The sequence below is a fragment of the Agelaius phoeniceus genome, chromosome 2 (genome assembly GCF_051311805.1).
Source record: "Agelaius phoeniceus isolate bAgePho1 chromosome 2, bAgePho1.hap1, whole genome shotgun sequence".
Lineage (NCBI taxonomy): Eukaryota > Metazoa > Chordata > Aves > Passeriformes > Icteridae > Agelaius > Agelaius phoeniceus.
The window spans coordinates 53,285,340-53,309,472 of record NC_135266.1 but is presented as its reverse complement, the minus strand read 5'-3'; the positions used below and the strand labels follow the sequence as shown (position 1 = coordinate 53,309,472).

At 34.2% G+C, this 24,133-nt stretch overlaps 1 protein-coding gene across 2 annotated transcripts in view; it reads right to left on the bottom strand.

Moving 5' to 3' along the window:
- KLHL1 (kelch like family member 1) overlaps positions 1 to 24,133 on the bottom strand; it is a 192,517-nt gene that overhangs the window by 28,237 nt on the left and 140,147 nt on the right. For both annotated transcript variants that reach the window (XM_077173631.1, XM_054628243.2), the window contains exon 7: positions 11,139 to 11,363. In XM_077173631.1, the coding sequence (XP_077029746.1) occupies positions 11,139 to 11,363 (225 nt within the window). The remainder of the gene's footprint in view (positions 1 to 11,138; positions 11,364 to 24,133) is intronic.

Sequence of the window (24,133 nt, the reverse complement as noted above, 5' to 3'; positions counted from 1 at the left end):
TCTATCTTTAATTTTCAACCATGTGAAGTCTCCCTTTTCTGTGTGGGAATGTTTTGTCTTATTTCAGAAAACTAATTCATTAAAAGCTTATTTTACTTTAAAACTATATTTATCAATGAGTTTGAATATGTTTCATGTCAGTGTTCACAGAAAATGTTCCTGCACTTTGGATGTTGATTTTTGTTTGTCAATATTTTTTAACTTAAAAAAAGAAAATAATTTTAAAAAGCCTACTAACCCTTAGAAAAATGTTCCTCCAAATGAAGGTTGAACCTTTTTCTATAGAACTCATTCTCCAATTGTTTTCATTGCCTTGCCTAGAAATTCTTTCTTTTCAATCACATGTTCCAGTTACAATTTCTCCAGAATATTAAAGTGGGTATTAATCTGAAGTAATGATCCATATAGCTCAATATTTAATCTCAGAACATGACCAGTATGTGGGAAAATGTGTCAGTGGTCACATAAAAATTATGGAATTATATGCTAAAATATGTAGTTTGGGTGTGGTTTTTTGTTTACTCTAGTATCTAATATTTTAAATATTCTTAAATCCTGAACAAAGAGGTTTATATTGTAAAAAAGTATTTACTATGACTTGCTATAAAAAACATGGTTTCCCTTAGCTTTTTCATCTATATACTCTTCATTAAATGTAAAGTTAAATAGAAAATCAAGTTCTTTTTGGGATTAAAAAATGAATCATATTCAAAGGAAGTTCAGAGGGATAAACGTTTTTGTACACATACATGTACACATTCTTGTTGTCTAGACAAAAACACAAACCCTGTCTCACCTTCAAACATAAACATTGTTATATTATTATGCAGTGAATTTCACAAGGAATCTATGATGCACATAAAAATTACATCTCTTCAGTTTTGAAATTTCCAGCTTTTATTTCCTGAGATAACTTATTTGCACTTTCACTAGGATAGAAAATGTTTTCCTCAATTACTCTTTTTATCTCCTTCAGTATTTGATTTCTTTTATGTCAAGTCCTTCATATTTGAGCTTTATTCTCATCTATTTCCTGCTGGAAATTAAGCCATTACAATTATTTAATTCACTTTTTGTAGGAAATTTGATTTCCTCTTAATCAAAATACCATTCTTCCTGCATTTTCATGGAGCTTTAATTTTTTTTTTTAACGACAATAAAAAAAGATAAGCTCATTGCATTAATATAATGTTACTTTCTCTCTGCATTTCTTGTTACAAAGAGAGAAAAGTAACATTGAGTAACTGCACTTTATACAGAAAATAGTCTTCAATGTCTTCTGTGTTCTTCTCATCAGAACTTTTCTGAGTTTACACAATGCAGATAAAACCCTGTGAGATGCACAGCTCCTACTGATTTTTTACCCCTTGTGGAAACCAATATACTGCCCTCAGTAGTTTCTGCTGCCCTTTTGTGGAAGCTGCTGCACAAACTGTTGCATCTGCTGGGTTGCATCTCTATTTACCTGTGTTTAGACCCACCTATCTATGAAACCCCACATTTGATTCTTATGTTTTCTAAGAAAACAGGTTGGCAGTGTTCTAAGCTACACAGAAGTACTTTCTTTCCCCATTAGGCAGTGCTTGAATCATATGTTTCAAAATATTCTAATGAGTAGTAATGATAATGTAATCATCTTGCCCAAGTAAGTATAGAAATACACATTTTATATTAGAGGGACTGTGTCTTATATGAAAAATTCAATATTCAAGCATTGAATTCAAGCACTTGGATTCATTCTAAGCTTAGATGCCAGAATGTCTATGTGATTTTTATATCACACATATGGACTAAAAGGTATTCCCAAAGGTATTGCTTGTAGCCTCCTTATCATGCAGGATGGATTGCAGTGCACCTCTTCTCTGACTGAAATTACTGAACACTCCATGATAACAGCTAATGGCAACACCACAATCAAAATCTTAAGGGACACATTCCCCAAGATCACAAAGCAAAATATTTTCCAGTAAAACTGATGAAGCAAGACTATTCTCTATTCTGAATGTTCCAGGTCATTTGTTTTAATAGAAGAAAAAAATTAAATTCATTGTAAGTAGTCTGTGTTGAAATGTCAGGGTTCCAATACTATTACCACACTGTAGAATTCCTCCTCCTTAAAGAGCAAAGGTACTGAACTCTATATACCTTTTATTTTTTTTAAATGGTGCAGCCAATTTCTGCTTGGTCTCTTGAGATGAGATTTTTCATCTTTTTGTAGTCAAGATACTGAACAGTGTGTTAGAAGATCAAAGTTCATTTCAACTTCGTGAGACAGGTTTTCATGTTCTTTGTATATCCTAGTATAGTGATGTCAGAGTACATAATTTGGTTTTCTGTCATCTCTGTCCACAAAATAATATACATCCACCTATATTTACACTCAGAATGTAGATATTGAAAAATATCTACAGGAATGAGGTTTTCCTGTTCCTAAATGAGAAAATAACTATTTCCAGCTGACACTTGAACTCTTACTGGTCATTAAGCAAATTGCACAGAAGAATAATGATGTTGGCTCTTTCAGGAGACTTTGCTAAGAGAAGAGAAAGGACAGAAGGCCCTCATATATTTTCTTCCTGTATGTCATCTTCAACAATTTGGTGAAACCAGTTTAAGCCACAAGAAAAGAAAAAATCCTCTTGGATTTAATTTTTTACATGATATTAGTGCTTTGTTGTTTTCTGACAAAAGTAATAAAACATTCAGAAAGGGAGTATTTTACTGTAAGGGAATTACCTTAAATAAAAAAGCTATTATTTATCTGAACAAAGAAACTGAAAATTGGAGGAATCAGATATTACCTTTTTAATTTGTAGAAAATAATAATTCTGGCGCTGAGGGAGTAATTTGTTCTACCCATCTTTTGATTGATTACTTTCATTTAACTAACACTGAATAGTTTGGCTTTCCTAGTTCTCATACAGTTGCAGAGCTGAACCCTCTATGAACATCCCTTTTAAGAAAGGAAGCAACTTATTTTCTTAAGAGGAGATATGTTTTCAGCAATATCTTGAGTAATTAAGTGCTGTAAGTACAGGGCAGAGAAACCTTAATGTTTTCCTGAACAAAAAAGTACCTGGAAAATAATTCTTCTAAGCATTTTGACCTAGGAATTTATAAAAGCAAACAGTATTCTTTCTAAACTAAATAGATCTAAAAAATTAATTGTCTAGTTTGCAATGGCAGGCATTTTTCTTTTGATTGCCTTCACAAAGCTATGCAGCAAAAAACCCTATTATGCCTAATTAGGTGCTCAATCTGTACAATTCCAATTATTTATACTTGAAGACTGGAATGGGATTTTAAATGGCTTTTCTGTAATGTTATAAAATAAAGGAGCACTGCCTATAATTTTAATTCTGCAGTTCCTTATCTGCCTGATGGACCTAATTTTACAGAGTGAAATTTTAAAAATTATATTTGTTAAAATAAAATAATTGTAAATATAGTTTCATACTGACATTTGGATACAAAATGTCAAAGAAAAATTATCTGTGGTCCCAGCTTTACTGTAGTCTCTGCATTTTGATACTTGCAGAGATGTGAAATTTTAACTGGCAAGGATATACTTGTATCCAACAACTTTAAATAAGGACATTACCTTTCAAGAAGATAACAGACATACAGTATATCATGACATTGAAGGTGAGAAGACAAATCAGTAGTTTGCTATTCAATTATGAAACTTGATCCAATAACATCCAGACTTTATTCTACCCTTTTTAGGCTCTGTATTTATTTTATGTCCAGGTAGGAGCACATTTTTTAACAAACTCCTTTCTCACCCATACCGACAGAAGCATATTTATACAATTTTGTATTAATTGTAATTAATATTTTTGCTTTTTGTTACCCTGTTTTTTCTCTATTTAAGTCTTAAACCACTTTTCTTGCATAGTAGTGGTATCAAAGAAAGTAAAGTCCAATTTTATTTAAATTATACATCATTAATTAAATGATGAAATAATTCTCGTATTTAGTTCTCAAAGCCATAATATTCACTAAGGGGGGAATACAAATACTGTTCTTTGGATGCTGCATATAGGACTGCCATCGGCCAATCTGGGAATTTAGTGTGTCATTAATTGGAGAATTGGACCTGACCTACATTCCTTAGAGAATATTCAGTGACTCAATGTTGAAAGTACCTATTCCTATGTAAATTCACTAGTATCAAGGATGGTTTAAAGAATTATAGCAATATCACTGCCCTCTTGGGCCAGAAGATATTACATTAACTTGCTAATATAATGCAAATTTATAGAAGCAAAGATCTGCCTGTCGACCCTCTGTTTACATTCAGTTTTGTAGATAAGACACTAGGTTCTCAATTCTGCTACACTATTATCCTGAGAACATGACTCAGAAATTATTATGAGTGTTACTGTTATGATATGTAACTCTTTATTGAATTGGGTCATGATCTACTACTTAGTAAAGGTGCAAAGTACAAAGAAGAGATACTTAATAACTCAGGGAAAAAAATCCATCTGATGTTCCCCATGATTAGGAGAAAAATCCAAAGCAGAAATCTAATATACATGCAAATCAATATTCCAGAGAAAATACGTTAAAATGTTCAGCCCTTATTGCAACTCACTGTGAAAGCAGTCATTTTTCCTGAGATTTCCACATGGAAAAAAAATAATAATTTCACTACATGGAAGCATGTAGTACTGGTCAATGTTGCCTAAAAGAAAGATTCTCAAACCAATCTCTTAGCAGCTGCTTCTTGGGTAAAGAAAACATCTATATCAGAAGATTGCTGTGCTCTGGTAAGGCAGTCTGTTGTGCAACTCTTCCACTCAATGCTTAGGTAGTGATAGGTTTTGGTGGTTTTGTTTGTTGTGTTTTTTGGGTTGTGGGTTTTCTGTGCATAGAAATCACCACATAAAGATGGAGAACACACATCTTAACTATAGCATTGCTTTTATGAGGTGCTGATGTACCCAGAAAGATTTAACATTGCAGAAAAATAAGATATTTACAATAGGATCTCGAGTTGAACTTTTATGGGACATGAATCTTTCTCAGCTGACCAAAATGATATGATATGGCATCAAAAAGATATCAAAATTATACTGGATGGCATCATGCTCTGGAAATCTGGACTATCACTGCCCAGCTCAGTAGAATTTGGTCAGTATCATATATATGATAGCAGGAAGTGCTGTAATATTTTCAGTTGTCTGCATGCTCTAAGAAACTACTATCTGGAAAAGTTTCCTTTATCCAGCTGTTCGGCACTGTAACAAACATTATGCAAAAATATGATTATATAATTCAATAATTCTTTTATATATAAATAGTTGCTCCACAATATTGGGAAATCAATTAGTCATAAGTAATTACAGTTTTATCATATTAATAAGGTATGACCTAATCTGTTGGTTTCAATGCTAATTCAATTCTCTTCATTTTACTGACATTTCTTTCTTCCTGCCTTTCATCTCCGGCCTCCAGGTTCACATATGCCCTGACATCCAGAATGGAATCTCAGATTCTCATGTATCTGTCTCTGCACCTCTGCACTTTTTAATCTCCACAGAGTGTTTGTTTTTTACATACAGAAAACATAAAAAAAAATCTGTATTCATAATGTTGTAAAATTAAAAATATAGAAAATCAAAACCTCAAAAAAAAAATTACTTATTTTTGTTGTATATTAATAAAAGATGTAAATTTGCCATTTTTGGCTCTTTAGTAGCCCAGGAATGGTGATACATAAAAAGAAGAAGCTATCATGAAAGATAGCAGAGAAAGAAAAACAAAGATCCCTTTTATCTTCAACATTTTTATAGTTTATTTACAGCTACCATGAATGGGTGTGTTAAGGCTTTTATTTATATTCCTAGTCTATTTTAATGGTATCTACTCTTCGAGAATGCTTTCTGACAGACTGTAACTCCACAGACAAACATGTTTTTATTGGGGCTTAGCACTTTCTAAAATAACACCATTGCTTAACTGCCATAGCAAAAGTTTTTAAAATTGTGGATGAAAGTCCAGCTCTCACTGACTTCAAAATTATCTTTCAAACTAGGTCTTAAAAGAGGTCTCATTCATCATTAAATTTTCAGTGTTGAGTAAGTAATAATCTATCTTATATTATGGTTCATGAAAGAGGTAAAACTCAGCCTGTACAGTTAATAATTTTGGTACTTTGCTGTGTATCTGATCTACTCTGCTCATGAATCCTACAGCCCACATTTTCCTGGTGGAACTGTTTTAAAAAATCTGTTAGTAGCACTGATTCTTCAAAGGCTTTGTTTCCTAACAAAATATTTGGCATAAAATAAATTAGAGGTGATTACTTTCCATATTCGTCTCATAAAATGCATCTTTAATATATATAATTTTATTACAATGACCTGATCATTTTAAATTTTTTTGTATCAAATATGTGTTACCTATGTGTTTCTATTTCACTTGTTTCAGTGCAATCCAATACTCATTTTACTATTATGGATCTATTAAGGTTTCTAGTATCTGATACTTTTTCTGATATTGCACTGCAGGCTTATTTTAAGAAACTATTGAAATTTTACAAATTTATTGTCAGAAATTATTTACTTCACCAAGGGAGAACAACAGGATTAAAAATATCTGCTTTATGTCAATATTTATATAGAGAAATGTGATACAGAATATTTTTTTTTCAACTTACTGCTTTATGAAGGAATAATTTCACCAGAAGTTACTAACCCGGTAAACTGTTTCATTGATGCTACATTGTTACTGCTTGCCCTTTAAGACATTATGTACTTCATCACTATCCTAACCTTATTTAAATAGAAGTGTCCATAAAAATTTACTGTATTTTTTTTTGTTTAGTTTTTTTGTCTTCAATAGTTTCTCTAGAATCAATATTTTTGACATCTCTCAAATCATACACACATACAGGCATAAATACCCAATAAAACACTGTTGGCTTTCTTTATAAAAGTGCCAGTGCAACTAGAATCTAAGTTATTTTTGCATTACCAGATTCTCAGTTTCCAGTCTACTCAATAGTATTTGTTGTACTTTGAGAAGCAGGAACTGTTACCAAGCCACAAATAATTTAATTCTAAACATGCTACATTTCTTATTCCCATGGAAATCAGATTATGCCATCACAGTTGCTCTACTCCATTGTACAATATACCTACTTAGGCTGCTGAATCCTACACAAATTCTTAGACCTCTAAAACTGCAGTTGCATTTATGCTCTAAGCTTTCACACAATGCAAAATTATTTCATAAACAATAATTCCTTTTGAAAATACAAACATTAATTCTAAAGAAATTCACTAATTTTGAATCAATGAAGTAGTCAACACTTGAATACTTTTAAAATTAGATAAAATATTTTCTAAATTATCATTTACTGATTTAAAAACTATACAGCCTGATAATAAGTAATTTATATGTCTATATTTTTATATTTTTATATTATTTTTATTACCTATATTTATAAATGTATTTTAGTTCTGAGATTTACTATGTAATACTGATAATTCAGTTTCTCCACAATCTTTCCGTCTATTAGCATTTCTCATTACTACTTGAAAGGTTCAGAGCATCCCTGTATTTTTCCCAAGTAATTTTTTTCCCTTCCCTCTGACTCATGAGTTGGACTCCAGAGCAGAAAGCATGAAAGTTGAGAATCAGGCTGGGTCTAAGAAGCACAGTGGGTGTTCCCTCTCAGTGAAATATAGAAATTTGCCTTCATGCAAACCCAGAGTGCAATTTGATATTTTGTCAGCACCATCTGAGATATTCTGAGAGTCTTCATCTTGTTACTCCCTAACTACATGTATTCTCTTTCCCCTTCTGAATTTTGAACTTAGTCTTTTAGATATTCATTCCTGCACGTACCAGTTTCATGACAACTGCTTTATAAGCAAGTATTCACTTGAATTTCTGGCATAAACCTCAGGTCCTTTAAAATGCATTTACATTACATATTTAGGTTTTCAGAACAATAGGTTGAAGCTTAACCCACTGTATAAACTGAGAATTGGAAATTCTTTAGGTCTTCTGTGACCATTCACTCTGGGTAGAGTGAATTCCATCCACCCTAGGCCGATATCCTATGTAAATAAATCTAAGGCCTTCTCATCAGCTATTAATATTCTTATAGCATTTTCACTCAGAAAATGCAACTGGCAATATTCTCTCTTCCAAGAGGGGAGGAGGAAAAATATATGTAACTTGCCTCCATTCTAAGCTGCACAGGATTTTAAGAGGTAAATACCATGTCCTGTCAGCCTCCTTCCATGCTGATTATCTTGCAAATAGGTGTTTAACTATGGGTAGTGACATCAGTATATTTTCAAAGCCAAAACCTAAAACAGAAGCTTAGACACACTTTATATAGTTCATCAAAAGGACAGTTTTGAACACTTTCCTGAAAAGACTGCTGTTCTGCCCTAGTTATACTGGAAGCCTAATTTTCTCACTGTGGCACTTAAATTGTTTCTTTTGTAAAGATAAGTCAAATACCAGTTTTTTCTAGCTTTTTGTTTTTTTTAGTTTTTTTTTTTAATCACAGTTTCATTGGATTTGATATCTAAAATCATAATTAGTCTATCATTGGTTCCATATTTCCCTTCTCTCCCCTCTTCTACACAGACTATTAAGCTCAGCATGGAAATTGAAAAAGTGGAGACAGTGTTGCTTCATAAAACTGCTGAATTAATAAACCAGAATCGGTTTCACATCTTTGTCCTTTCAGTCTCTTTCTTCCTTTCCTATATGGATTTTGATTTGGTCTTCTTGTTTGTCAGGTTTCACCTTTCCCATATTTCATTTTTGCCTTTCACACCACCTTTCTGGTATCTTATTGCTCTTTCATACTCCATTCTGTTTTATGGACTACTCAACAGGGATATTAGAATCACTATTACTTTAAATAATAGTTTTGGATCCCACAGTCTGCCCTTTCTTTTTTGTACTTTAGTACCACTTATTTCAAACACTGCCATTAAAAGAGCTTTCACTCATCTTCAATTGGCAGCTTTAAAATGGCCTAACATATGACTTCCTACACTATGGACTTGTACTACAGGGCCTGTCAACTTTTATTTCCTCATTTCTACATGTATCAACTTCTATACATATGCTTCTTTTGAAGAGTATATGAATACAGGATAAAGTAAATTGTATTACCTGGTTGTGGCCTTGGTTACAATGGGCTACATCTGACAATTTTTTTGCTGTATCAACAAAAATACATCCATGTAAATGATGGGTACTTATTTCTATCCTGTACACAAAACCCTATTCAAACTGCTCTAGCATTATTACTACATGGATATAACATAACATAGTTTAGAAAAAAAAAAATTAAAAATATTACTTCAGTTTAACTTTCATTACAAAAGGCATTTACTAAAACAACTTTATAGGTTATTTGAAAAAATTAAAATAAAACTAATTAAATTCTATTAACTAAGCTTCTAATAATATGATTAGTACATAATTCCAGATAAAGAACACCTTTCCAATGCCTCCCAAACAACTGCATTTAATCATCCCAACTTAGACTTCTTTTCTCATTTTACATGTTTTTTGCAAAAGCCTGAATTACTTCAATATAAAAATTCAAAAATTATTTTATATTAAGGAAAAAACTCCTCAAATGGTCAAATGCCTAGTTTGGTTCTTTTTTTCTAGTATTGAAAGCATACCAGTTTTTCTCCAGTCATAGTTACAATATTCCTCAACTTAAACTACAATTTTTTAATTCTGTTGACCAAAATCATCTGTAAAATTATAGTCCAGAATTATTTTTTTAACTGATTACCAACGGTTTTCAATCATAGATTCACCTCTTTTGTCACTGAGACAAATATTTTCTCTATTCAGCATACCCTACTTTTGTATTATTACTTTCCTGTAGTTACAGCTGAAGTCATTGCATTTTTACTGCCCTGGGGACCAGCACTGATTCTATGAAATTCTCGAACACTGGCAGAGAAGACATGATGTATTTTTGCATGTAATTAGTGTATTTTCTCATGTATTTTCTAATTTACAATTAAATTTAAACTTAGGAAACAGTTTTAAATCAGTGAGATATTCAGTGCCATGATGCCATCTGATATAGATTCCCATCGCTATTTTCTATTGTAAGACTTGTTAGACAGCAACAGTGCCTATGGACATTGCAGGTGTCCAATGACATGAGCGAAGAGCAGGAAAGCATGGTCATTTTCTGAGGTATTGATGCAATAGTACAACAAAGGACTTGCTGATTGCAGCTCAGGGAATGGACAGGATAACATCGTGTGTTTCATGAGTCAGCACAGGCAGGCAGGCAGAATAACCACAAAACCACTGCTGAAATGCAAAGAGTAACTTTGTTTCCTATTTATTACCTTCCAAACCAGGGGATGCCAAAGCAACACCCAGGCAGAGACAGACACAGGCAGGAGGAACACAATCCCAGCAGGTGGCTGGGCTGCTGCTTGCAGCCATTTATCAAGCACCCACTCTTGCACAGTTTACCAATGTGCTGGGATCTCCTCTGGGCTTTTTATGACTTCTGTCCCAAAACAGGGAGCTCAAACATGTCCATAAGCCTCTCCAAACACCTATGTTATCTCTACACAGAAATTTTACTTTTCAAAACAGAGATAAACAGCAGTAGGCATAATATATATATGGGGCTCCCACACTGTTATTCTTCAGGCCTTGGCATTCCAGGCTGAAAGGTCACTTGAGCAAATCTGCCATGTTCCTTGCCATTCTCCCGCTTTTAACACTTTCATCCTCACACGTGTCTGTGGGAGTCTGAGATGTTAATGGGTCAAACATTTGCCCATTTGTAGAGGTGCTAGGGTGCTTTGCTAGACCAGGGTTTGCACCCTACAAATGTGCACCCTCCCAAGAGTGAGGAGGTGAAATTTTGAGTGGGTGATGGTGAAGCCTCTGGTCCGCATAAATCAGAGGGAGTGACCACCCACCACCGGAGGCCAACAAGAAGCAGACCTTGTGGAGGCAGGATAGTTCTTTTATCATGCTGCAAAGCCTAGTTATTGTTACTGGTAGGAATGCTACTAGAGCTTAAAAGTACCGAGTTTTCTATTAAAAGTTACATAACAAAAAAAAAAAAAAAAAAAAAGTGGTATGTTTAAATATCTTTTCCTTACCTAAGCCATGCCTGTGCGTTGACATAGGTGGTAACACAGTCCAAGCCTTGGTCTTTGGATTGTAACATTCAACAGTGTTTAATGTCTTTAAACCATCCCGGCCTCCAATGACAAACAGCTTGTCATCGATGACAGCAACACCAAACTGAAGCCTCCTGCCATTCATTACTCCAGCCTGAATCCATATGTTTGTTCTGAGATCATACTTTTCAATAGTTGTAGCTCCTGATGAGACATAAAAGCAGAACTACAAATATCAAAATTATAGATGCATTTAAATTAATTCTTAAGAGAATAGTCTAATGATTAATCTGAAATGTAAGCAGTGCTTTACTTTAACATACACATAACAGTGCTTCACTTTCAAAATTTAAATATCCAACAGAAAAAAAAATCAACATAATTATGAAGCATTACTCTTTGGAACTAACCCTTTGTTAGTTTATGATTATAATAAAATATTATAATTCCATGGAAAATAATTCTGTCAGGATTTATTCATTATGTGGAACCAACAAGCAATGAACCAAGTTCAAATAAACATCATGAAAGCAATAGGTTTGTTAACTGGACTAAAAAAGACATAAGTTAAATTCAATTTGTATATAAGTGTAGCAGAGGAACAACAACGTAGGATACAACTGTATGTATTAAATTCCCTTCCAGTTTTATTAAGCCACAAGATACATGAATCAAATTTTGCATTCAATTTAGAGAGAGATCTTTTTGATCCTAGTTTAAAATAAAGAGCTGTAAATTCATTAATACTTAGGTTTGAAAGAACAAAATATACAGTTTATTTGATACAGTTTCTTGGAGGTGGTGCAGGGAATATTATAATGATGCATATTCATAAAGTTATAATGTTTTATATGTTGAATTTATTTGTGTTAAAAGCTAGACCTGCAGCACATGAATTCTGTAAAGCTGTTTACTTCAATGGAAAAAAGTACAATTTAAAAGTTTTCTCATTCTGATTTCAGAAAATTGTACTTGTATAACAGGCTGAATTATGCTCAGCTACATATTTTCTAATATTCACTAAGTCTGGGTTGCCACAATATTTTATTATATTACATACTGAGAACCTAACCCAGGAGTTCCTGGACTGCTTAAATTCTGTTTATCCAATAAGGTGCCTTGCTAATTTCTAATGATGATTAGGATGAGGATGATAGAATAATATAATACTAACAATAGAAATGGGAATGAGAATAATGACAAAAATCACCCACACAAAGTGAATGAGGTGTCGTTCCTATAAAATCATTATTCTCGGGAACATGAATATAATACATTCTAGACTGCAATTCAGACAAGAAAAGAAGACCTCTCAAATAACAGTAATTCTTTTGATGGCAATGACTCTGCATTGGTAACACTCAAAATAGAAAAATCTTTAAACAGAAAGGTGGTGGAACAACTGAAAGGTATCATCAGCAGAGATTTTAGGATATCTTTAATTGCAGATTTTTGAGAATTTCTTTTTTATAATATTTAGACTGTGCTTCATTCCCATACATATGGTCATATATTCACACAACTTAGACACTAAAAGAGAATAAACTTCTACCTTTCCTAGGAAGAAAACTGGGTATTTCTGACAAAGGAATAGGTTTCTTTTCTTAACTCAATTGTTTTGATCTTGAAAGTAAAAAGATTTTCTGCACCTAGGAGAGGAGGCCAAGTCTTGATACCAATAGGATTTTACTAGACAAATTAGTTTAGCTATTTAAGAGTCAAGTCCTCCGGTTTATATAAAACCAATACCATATTGAAATATTGACTTTTCATCTATCATATATTTTATGGCTTGAATATATTTGCATATAGTCTAGAATGGAAGTACTATTACAATGCCAAATGTTGACATCACAAATTTGCTCTGCAACAGAATAAAAGCAGAAGCTCTAAAGTATCCAGGGGTGCATCAAACACAGAACAAACAAGGCCATTGCTTTATCTCGACAATACCTTTGAGCTACTTTTGCTAAAATCTCCTGTCACTAAGTGGACTACAAAATATCTGTTTTCCCATTTTTTAGGAATCTTAATTCAAAAGGACAGCAATGTCATTCTTAGATTCTCTCACAGCCTTTTCTGCTAATTCTATATTGAGAAAAATTTGTATTATGATAAGGCTACTAGAGCTAAGAAATTCATAAACATTAAGGTTTTGGGGAAATTTCTTGGAAATCTGTTTTAGCATTTAAGTAACTGATTATATTTTATGACTTTGCATAGAAGTTCTGTCATTGTCAGAAGTCTAAGTGGATCATAGAATTGTCAAATTGCAGAATCATTTAGGTTGGAAAAGACCTTTAAAATCATTCGCCCTTTAACCCAGCACTGTCAAATCCTCTACTAAACCCCAAGCACCACATCTACATTTCTATTAAATACTTCCCTGGGCATCACTTCCCTGGGCAATTCCATTAACACTTGATAACACTTTCAGTGAAGCTATTTTTCCAATCTAAACCTCCTCTGGTGCAATTTGAGGCCATTTCCTGTTGTCCTATCACTTGTTACTTGGGATAAGAGACTGACACCCACCTTGCCACAACGTCCTTCCAGGACATTGTAGAGACTGATAAGCTCTTCCTTGAGCCTTCTTTTTTTTTTCCAGGCTAAAGCACCTCAGCTCCCTCAACCACTCCTCACAAGACTTATACCCATACCCTTCACCAGTTCCACTGCCCTTCTCTGGACACACTCTGGGATCTCAATGTCCTTCTTGCAGTGAGGGGCCCAGAACTGGACACAGGATTTGAGGTTCAGCCTCACCAGTGCTGAGCACAGTGAATTTATAATCAATAGTTACATTGCAGGATGATGAGTAGCTGCCAGATCTGGAAAGAATACAGAGTACCCCACATGGAACTACCAGAGAGAGGGACAGAACCCTATCTCCACTCACTTTCATCACCTGTAAGGTGAGATCATTATCTAGTTTGTTAAGCCATCATGCTGTGGTGCAGTGGAGGAACAGTCACTCACCCAGATGCTGGCTCCAGTGACTAGCAAAAATTGGTAGCATCACACGACAGCTGAGATAAGAAAGTCCTCTCCTCTCTACCATAGCTAGTGGGTGGCAGTCAACCAAGCCAACTCCTAACAGAAGCAACTTCCAAACTGTGCAAACTCAAAGAAATGAGCTGTGTTGGTTAATACTGCCAGCCTCAGTCTGTATGGGCTGTGAAAGGATGTCTTAGCAATGACAGAAATCTGTAGACAAGGACTTTTGTCTAATCCCCATGAACAAACCAGAGTAATTCTGATTACATGTTTCAGAACATCAGAAAATCCAATTTCCCAAGAACATGAGGATGGTAGGAAGCAACTGGGAAGTGACTGATATATATATTTATGGAAATTGAAGATACAGGCTAATGTGAAGATATGAATAAAATAAATAAAGGAAAAATTCATTATTCATTTTGAGCTGAAGCATATCTGCTGATTATGCAGAGATAGACACATTTTCCAACAAAACAAAACAGATGGAATACCACAGAATAAATAACACACACATAGATCCAAATAAAAATACAAACAATATTAAAAAGTACATGAAATTAAATGTTACAATTTATTCAATTATTGTTTCCTTCACTGATGTATCACTAGTGCTTTTTGAGTGGTCTAATGGTAATGAGGAAATAAATTACTTCCTAGATCATCTTTAAGATAGTGGGTATGAAATCGTAAAGATGAAAGAAAAATACACAGAATATTGAAGATTTTACAATAAAAGTACTGCACACCCAGAGAATTCCTCTATACACATACAAATTCCTATTTTTCAGATGGACAGAACTCTAGAACTGACTAATTTCAGGATGTAGCACTGAAGAGAGAATATATGAAAAAGACATAGTGAGGTGAAACAGAATTAATTTAATAGCTATTTGCATGATAAAGAAAATTGTGTAGTAAATTAAAAAAACTATTCCATGACTGTGGCAGCACAAATAATTTCTGCTAAGAACATAATAATGTTTCTTGATGTTCTAGGCACATTTTAAGTTTTTTTTTTCTAAGTTAAATTCTACTTAGGATCCAGTTGGGCATTGAATTAAATTAGTTCTGTGTATTGTGCATATGGGCATTATAAACCCTGATTAATCAAGGTCTATGAAGTAATGAGAGTCCTACAGACAAAGACACCTTCAGAAATGAAATGCCATAGATGATCAGGTTAATTTTGTATTAATGTCCAACTGCTGCTGACAATTCCTCTGTGTATGCAGAAGGGATGAAGACAATCCTACCACTCCATGTTTCTGATGAAACATTAAGGTACTAGCTCTCATGATTTCATCTTTATCTACAAAGCAGGACACCATTGCACTAAATACAAATTTCTATTTCTTTAGTTTTGTTGCTATTTTGAAGCACATGAATGTGTGAAATTGTTTTGGTGAAACCCTTCAAATGATACTCTAATTATCTTCTCTTAAACTTTGTCTATTTCTAAAATTAAGTATATTTCAGTTCCTTGCTAATGACTTATAAATCAAGATTTTTGTAGAAACCTTACTGACATTCTCACATATTTTGCAGTTTTGATGACTGAAGACTAATAATACAGCAAGGTCAATGAGTGAAAAAGAATAATTTGGATACCAATATTATTTGCAAGTCAATATTTTAAGTCAAACACAGAAATACCTAGAAACTTGTCCTTCAAAGATATTTTTAAGTATTTTTGAACAAGCTGACATTGGCTACATGAAGTAATGAAGATTGTCTGAGGCTATGAATGCAACATATTTATTTTAGCTGGGTATAAATGCAGGACTTTTCATATAAGCAAAGTGAAAATTGTTTCAGAAGCAGATGAAAATGCCAAACATATTCCACTTGTTCAACTGTCTTTGTATTCGGTGTAAACATTTCCACATAAAATACCCTATTTTCCCCCCTTATTGGTAGAGTGATTTAGTATTTAAACCCCTGAAGAAGGGTAGGAGTTCTACATTTATCATCAGAAAAATTCTACTTCTTTTTTTTTTTTCTCTGTAAGACTTTCTGCTGATTTTGCTATAACTAAAGCTGTTGCTGACATGTACTCTGATCATTTTGTCCAAGATTTAGAGATGCTGCTGTGAGTAGGCACAAAATGATGACCTTGATCTAGTGATCTGCAACATTACATTTTGAACTGAAAAGATGGTGACTGAAGTGGAACGAACATGACCTAAGGAGGTTACTGATGCAGATACCATGGAGATTATTTTGGTAAAGAAACAGCTACACAGAAAATGGTAGCATAGGGTAGCAGTTCATTACTCTATAATAAGACTGCTATAAATTCCTTTAAGCACTCCAAAAATGTATAACACATACACAAAAAGAATCTCACTTTTGTTTTTAGTGAAAACATGTATTAAAATGTCAGAAGGATTTTCCATATAGTGATATGAAATCAGCGAACCTCTTGGCATTTTTAATTATTCTACACGAGCAGAATTCTCTAAAACCAATACAAGTTTTTCCCACAAATCTTTATATTTCCAAGAGTATCAGAACTGACAGCTTTTCAACAGTGATTTTAGGCAATGTCTTTGACATTATGCACTTTGTTTTACAATATAGTGTTATGTATTATTACAGAAAACATTCATGATTTATTTTATATTTTTATGTAGTCTAAAACTTACAAAAGCTCCTTTTATTAATGATTTATGCCATGCAGTATGATAGTCTACCTTTGCTCAGCAACAACTTCATGCCTCTTCTTTTAAAACAGTTCTGTTCCCACTGAAAATTCTGCAAATAATGTGGTAACAATAATAACAAAAGTTCCACATGTGGACAAATGCAAATTCTAGGGGAACTACATACTCTGCAGGAGGGGTGTGCACCCACTGGAGCTCTCACCAGTGTGGAGCAGGTGAGGGTGACCTACACAAGCTGTGTATCTATGTTTGTGTGTCTATGTACATGTAGGTCTGCAACTAGAACCTTGAGGGATTTGGTCACAAAGAACATTAAGTAATTTAAAGACGTAATATTTTGCAAGTGTCTAGTATTGCAATTTATCTACTGCATGATTGATACTGATTCTAAGCACATGGTTCATCTGGTTGGGAGTTCATTATGTGCCATACTAAATCAATAAGCTTCTTTGATCATGATTTGGTTAAATAATGTGAACTGAGCAGTTTGGTGCTGCAACAGTACCAGTTTCCCATAACTCTCAGCTTTCTTTCATTATTTTGCATTATAGATGTAGAGATGCTCATCCACACTGCTTAGCCCTTAGCTCAGCTCATGGGAGATTCTGTTTTGATGCAATTACTCCCCTTTAAGGTAAACCCACTGCACAGGGTGCTATTCCTAATCTTTACAGGTGTGACCCAGATAATGCTGCTTGGATTCTATATGGTGCCATCTGTAGTTTAAAAAGATAATTGTGTTTATTTGGTCTTCCAGTTCAGAGTATTAAAAGTAAGGTGAAAGCTCTACTGAAGCTTACTTGGATGTTCTTGTGCTTGACAATAGAGGCTTCTGGAGCATTTCCTAGAATTCGACAAGGAGATTTGTGAGGTGGCTGAAGGTGCAAGATAGAGCTGGAGGACTACATTGGGAGATGCCAGCAATTTTCAAGCCGTACCCACAATGGCTGTTGAGGGTTCTGGATCTGAGCTATTTACAGAGCAAGATTCAGAATTTGTGGTGGTTTACTCTAAAGCCAATACCAGTAGTGACAACCATTAATGAAACTTTGGCCATCAGGGTACAGAAATTGGCTAGTGTACAGAAAAAGCTAAGGTTTCTGATAGTATAGAAGTTCTCTAAGTTATCCATCTGCCAGGCATGTGTCTTCTCTAGCTCACACACAAAGGTGGGATTTTTCATTTTTTTTTTGCTTTGGTTTGTTTTTTTTGGGGGGGGGTTGTTTTGGTTATTTTTTTAGGTGATAAGATATCTGCACTGGAAATTTCAGACAATAGAGTAAGTTGCAGGGAAGTAATTAGGAGGAACACAGGGCTGTTCTTGGGATAATAATCCCCCTTACAAACCCATGATGCACAACCCTCTTGCACTGTCTGCATAATCCCATAGTTTGTACCAACAGGTGTGAATTCCAGGGCAACAGATTGACAAGGTAAAAAGTTTGTGGGATTATAAAATTTATCTTCTGTGTGATAACTTTTGCTCTTCTCTCACATTTGAAGCCATGGAGGCTCCAGAATAAGTCACTTCACGATCTTCTTTATGTTTCAAACTATAAATGAATCAGCAGTTTCAGAAGATAATTACACTGAAAAAAAAACCCAGAAATTTAGTGGTGTTAAATAAGTACTGAAAAAGTACCAGATGGTGTTAAAATATGGATGGGTTTTTTTGGTTTTTTTTTTTTGTTTTTTTTTTTTATTCTGAAATGCTCTGCTAAATCAGAGTACTTAAACTGCTAATTAACCAATGAGACTGAATGTTTTGGAACATATTGAAAATCATAGGAGTGAAAAGAAGGAAGTAATCATGTTAATACTTATAAGAACTGGACGAGAAGAGAATTTTAGTGTGATTTATACATTTAATTATCTCATTAGTGATTAGCCAGTGTATTTTATATTCCTCTGGTGAAGTAATTAGCCAGGCTCTACTTTTACTCTACAATTACACTAACATGTTGCAGAGTCGCAGAACGGTTGAGGCTGGAAGGGACCTCTGGAGGTCATCTCTTCTCTAGGCTGAGCAGTCCCAAATCTCTCAGCCTTTCTTCACAGGAGAGAGGCTCCTGTCCTTTCATCACCTGTCTGAGATGCTCTTAAAGGACTGACCAGTATTTCCAGTGAGATATGACCAGAGTGAGGAAGAGGTAAGCAATTTGATGACTGAAAAGAGAAGGGATAGAGGGTGATTTAAACCTCATATACTGGTATTTTACCCATCTTTTTTTTCCGATAACTACCTAGGAAAAGACTGTTTCCTTATTCTTGATGTAGCTCAGTTCTCAAAGAGATGCAGAGCATTGTCTTAGTAGTGAGGCATGTAAAGTGACCTCTTGTGGTACCACCTGCTGGGGGTAAATTCTCTGGAAACAATTCTCACCTCTGCAGTGAGTATTGAGGCATATCTTTCTCGGTGTCTTAAAGAGAAACCAAAAGCAAATGAAAATGGAAAAAAATTCCCCTCATATCTTCCTCTTTCATTGCAGCACACGCTTTAAAATTCTCATGCAAGGGCTCCCAGGGAGCAGAGAGTGGATGGAGAGGGTGGCTGCTCTGTACAGCTTCCTCTGCTGAAGAGATCCCTAGATCTCTTCCCAGGGATCAAATCTGCAGGTGCAATTTTGCTGTTTCCAAATATCTGAACAATTGTTAGGAAGATGTTTGGGGCAAAATGATCTCAGGCACTTTTCTGCCAAGCTGCTGTCCAGCTGGGTGGCCCTCAAATTACACTGGTTCCAGGGGTTGTTCCTATCAGGAACAGACATAGGACTTTGTGCTTCTCCGTATTGAACCTCATGAGGTTAATTCCTGCTGTTTCATTAATTATGGTTTCTCTCTCCAGGATGTTTTGTTGCTAGCTAAATATAAGATATAAATAGACAGACAGACAGATAGATAGATAGATTGATTGATATTTCTTGAAACAGTTCATTTTCTGTTTAGTATTGTGTGAATCACACTAAAAATCAGACTCTCTTTTACTTTATCAAGCATATATTCAATAATGAACTCCTGGGCTATATTAAAAAGTATGCATTTCTGCAAAAGATAAACCAATTCTCCCAAAATCCATTGTCTGGTTTTCTGTTTTAAAAAGTAGTGGATTTTTCTTTTCCCCACAGCTAAATAACATCTTTTCTGCTTAAGGAACATATAAGGAAAAGTCAGTTTCAAGGCATATTTGCAGTACAGGCACTGAAAATTTTACTTATTCATTCTGCATGGCCTGCTTGCCACTTATTCTGGTATTCTAATTTTCTCATGAAAATCCACCATGATGATATTACTATGCTATCTTGATTTCTCCAACAAGAGTATACTTCTCTGTGTTGTTCTTTCTGTTTATATGTTCCATTATCATTTTCCTGTTGAGTCTTCCAGAAAGCACGAAAAAGGAAAACAGGTCATTGGTACAATGTTGACCTAAAGCTACGGGAATGTTACTTGTTTATTAGTGCATTTTAGATTTAAGGTAAATTGCTTTCCATTTCCAACGTCTTCCATATCTAACTAGAGAATGTCTAGGAAAACACTGGATTATGCCAACACACATTTTTATATTTAAAAAAAACCCTTTAAATGGGTCAATATTTTGAAAGATGAATTCCAGAAACTATAAGAAAGAATCGTGAAGTATACTACGTGGAACTGAGCAAACACAAAACCATAGACTCATTTTGGTTGGAAAAGATTGCCAGCCCTTAACCCAGCACTGCTGAGTGAACCACAAAACCTTGTCGTTCTGTGCTGCATCTAGATAGCTTTCAAATACCTCCAGGGATGGAGACTCAACCATTTCACTGGGCAGCCTGTTCCAATCTTGTCAACTCTTTCACCACAAAAAATTTTTCCTAATGTCCAGTCATAGCCTCTGCTGGTGATATTTGGTGTAATTACCTCCTGCTGTATTGCTTGTTACTGGGGAAAAGACACTGACTCCCACCTTGCACAAACTCCTTTCAGGTAGTGGTACAGAGTGATAATATCTCTCCAGAGCCTCCTTTTCTGCAGCCTTAACAACCCCAGTACCCTTCACTGCTCCTTCACATCTATCTCAGCAAAATTGCTCACTTCTGATACTTGAAAACACTGCAGTTGTTAGCTGACATAGAACTGCTGCTTAAAGAGAGCAGACAAGATTTCAGAGAAAAACTGTAGGTGTCTAAATAAAAAAGTGGTATACTGACAGCTGCTTGGAATGTCAGAGGCACAATTTATTTTGGCTTATTGTGCTTTTGAGGTATTTTAAGGCTATGAATACATTCTTTAAGATTCTTTAAGATAAGAAATGTCCTCATGGAAAACACCGGTGAAAACAAATTAGCACCAAAGTCAGAAGAAACTCATACAGAGGAGTGGTAATGACATATATGTGATGTTATCAATAAAAAGAGTAGGATTGCAAGAAGGACCATCAAGTTCTCCCTTCTCAGTTCTTTTGTGAACATCTGTTTATGCAGTGGGTAACAACAGAATGTTTGTTTATGTCCCTGCTTGACAGGGGCTGCTCCTGGAGTCAGACCAGGGCTGATATATGCACATACATAAGTATACTTACAAAGTATGCATAGTTATATAAAACTTTTCAAAAAGCACATCAAGGAGAAATATTCAGAAATAAACACTTTAGACTTTTCTTTCTTTTAAAGGAAAATAGTCTTCATAAGTAGATTTTGCTGTTTGTGTATTATACAAATACAGGACTTTAGGCACCCACATTCTGAAAATTAAACACAGTTACTGTACGTTGCATATTTAGAATGAAAATGCAAGTAAGATGAAGATAAGATGTTTACTCAAGATAGTTTTGTGCATCAAATGGATAGATAATGAATGCTGTCAAAAGTTTTATGTATGTGAAGACAAAGGGGTTTGTAGCAATTTTTACAACGTGCAAAATGTCATATAACAATCTTGGTAAATTTCATTTTCTTCTTCTTAATGTTTTTTTTTATTCTATTTTTAACAAATTCCTACTAAACTGAAGAGGAAGAAGGCAGATTCAAGTCACAGACAACTCATACACATATCTCAAGAAGCTGGAAGAACTACCTAAGAGGAAACACATGATCTTTCCCTATTTTTGCCCCTTTTTTACAGTATTTACAATAGGTTTTTGAATATTTCTTTCAGCATTTAAAAAAATATGCCTATATGAGAATGAAAAAATATAAATTTAAAATAAAGTTTAAATGAAATCTGTTTTGAGAAATGTTCTTGCTAGAAACAAAATGAAACAAAACAACAAAACAAAAATCAAAACTAAAAAAGTCCAGAAAAACACGGACATCTCCAAAATTCACTAGAACAAGAGTAACTTCATATAGCTATGCTAGATGGCATTCCTGTGAAATAATTATATATATATATATATATATATATATATATATATATATATATACGTGTGTGTGTGTGTGTGGGTAATAAACAACATTTGATAAATTGTAATTGTGGAGCAAAGAGGATTATTGCAATGATTTAAAATACATTAAAGAAAAGGAAAAATATACAACATGGGTGTATAAAGAAGAATGACTGGAGGCCTCAATTTCATGTTTCAAAAGGTTCATTTTTTTAATATATCTGCAGCAATAGAAGAGATCTTTTTAAAAGGTATATATAAAATAATAAAAGAACTTTTATTATTGCTTGATACAGCTTAATGATGAACATTACCTGTTTACCACCAGGGTACTTTTGGCAGCAGGTTTTATGTCTAGTCTTAAGATTAATGCAAAACACATATATAATATCAGTGCTTCAGTAAATTGACTATTCCATCACTTTTTAAAATGACTTACTACATTTTTATGGAAGAGTTTCTTGCTCATGCAACTTTTCATTACTTTTTCCCTTGTATTTATTTAAAGATTGGGATTCAGTAAACAAATAACTAATCTAGGGCTTTGAGGAACTAGTCTAGGGCTATTCCAAAAGTAATGCATACTAGTGTTTTGGATAATGGTTACTGTAACACCTTTATTTTCTTTTTCTGCAAGTTCTCCTTTTCCCTTATTATTCCAACTACTACCTAGAGTGAGACAGGTTAAAATACCTCAGGAGAAATTAATCAGCATTCTGACATCATTGCAACATTGCTTGATTACTGATACCAATCTCCACTTGCTGCATATTTTCCTGCTCAAAATCCATAGCACCATCTAACATAGACCATATACATCATGTTCTACCATTTGGCTTCTGCTCTATATTTGGGTTTCCAGTATGGTTGTAGGAAGTCAAAGCTTAATCATTCCTAAAAATTGCTGTATGTCCACTTCTTGCAATTACTCATTTATTTCAGTCAATCATCCTCCTCTATTTGTGGACTTCTGTATACAATTACATGATTAAATATTGCTAATCCAAATTTGAGAAGTCAGTGTGATGATCTTAATGGGTAAAGTAAATGGAACATTGTCAGCAGCACATACCCACAATCTATTAATGCATCCCATTCCATTAATGCAGACATACTGAGAAAATGTGTTTCTTATATGTGCCCTTAAAATTAAATTAAGAAATAAGTCAAGGTGTGTGGAAAAAGAGATTTAAATTCTTTTAGTTTGTCTAGGAAATGAAAATTACAAATCCATCTAACTTTGATGCTTTCCTTTCTATCCATTTAGTACTATGCTGCATTAATTTCTCACATCAGGCAAAATTCCAGTTGCTGTTTGCTGGAGTTTAATTATCACTTCATTTTTATGGAAAGGAAGATAATTATAGAAGAGGCTTCAAAACAAACTTAGTATGCTAGGCTACTTTTTATGTGATGAGCCATATAACCTTCAAATGCTTTCATAATATTTGCACTTAGCCACTATTTTATATGCTAGTTAATAAATTACTAATTTGTCTAACTCAGCCAATTATTTGCAACAGTTTCACATTTGGTAGCAAACATGAGGAAGTATTAAAAATACATCATTGTGAATTTCAACCATCCATATCAGTCTTTCAGTGAAGAAAATTGTGGTGGAAAAAACAAATTACTAATTCTTTAGGAGAGATAATACAGTATCAGCATCATCTCCCAGCCCAGGCTCACTTTATGAACTCAGTGCCTCTTCAAAGCAGGCAAAGAGCACTCAGGTCTCCTAAATGGATGTGTGGAATCAAGATTCACTGGGCATAAAAGCTAGTCAAGAACACAGCAGGATCACAAGAGGGATGAGCTGAACAGATGCAAGCTGAGACAGCACAGCTGCAGAGCCTGGGTTGCTGGGAATACATATTGCATCAGCTGTAACACAGGCTCCTGCTATGCAGATGCTCCTCTGCCATACCAGCCCATTCTCAAAGCAG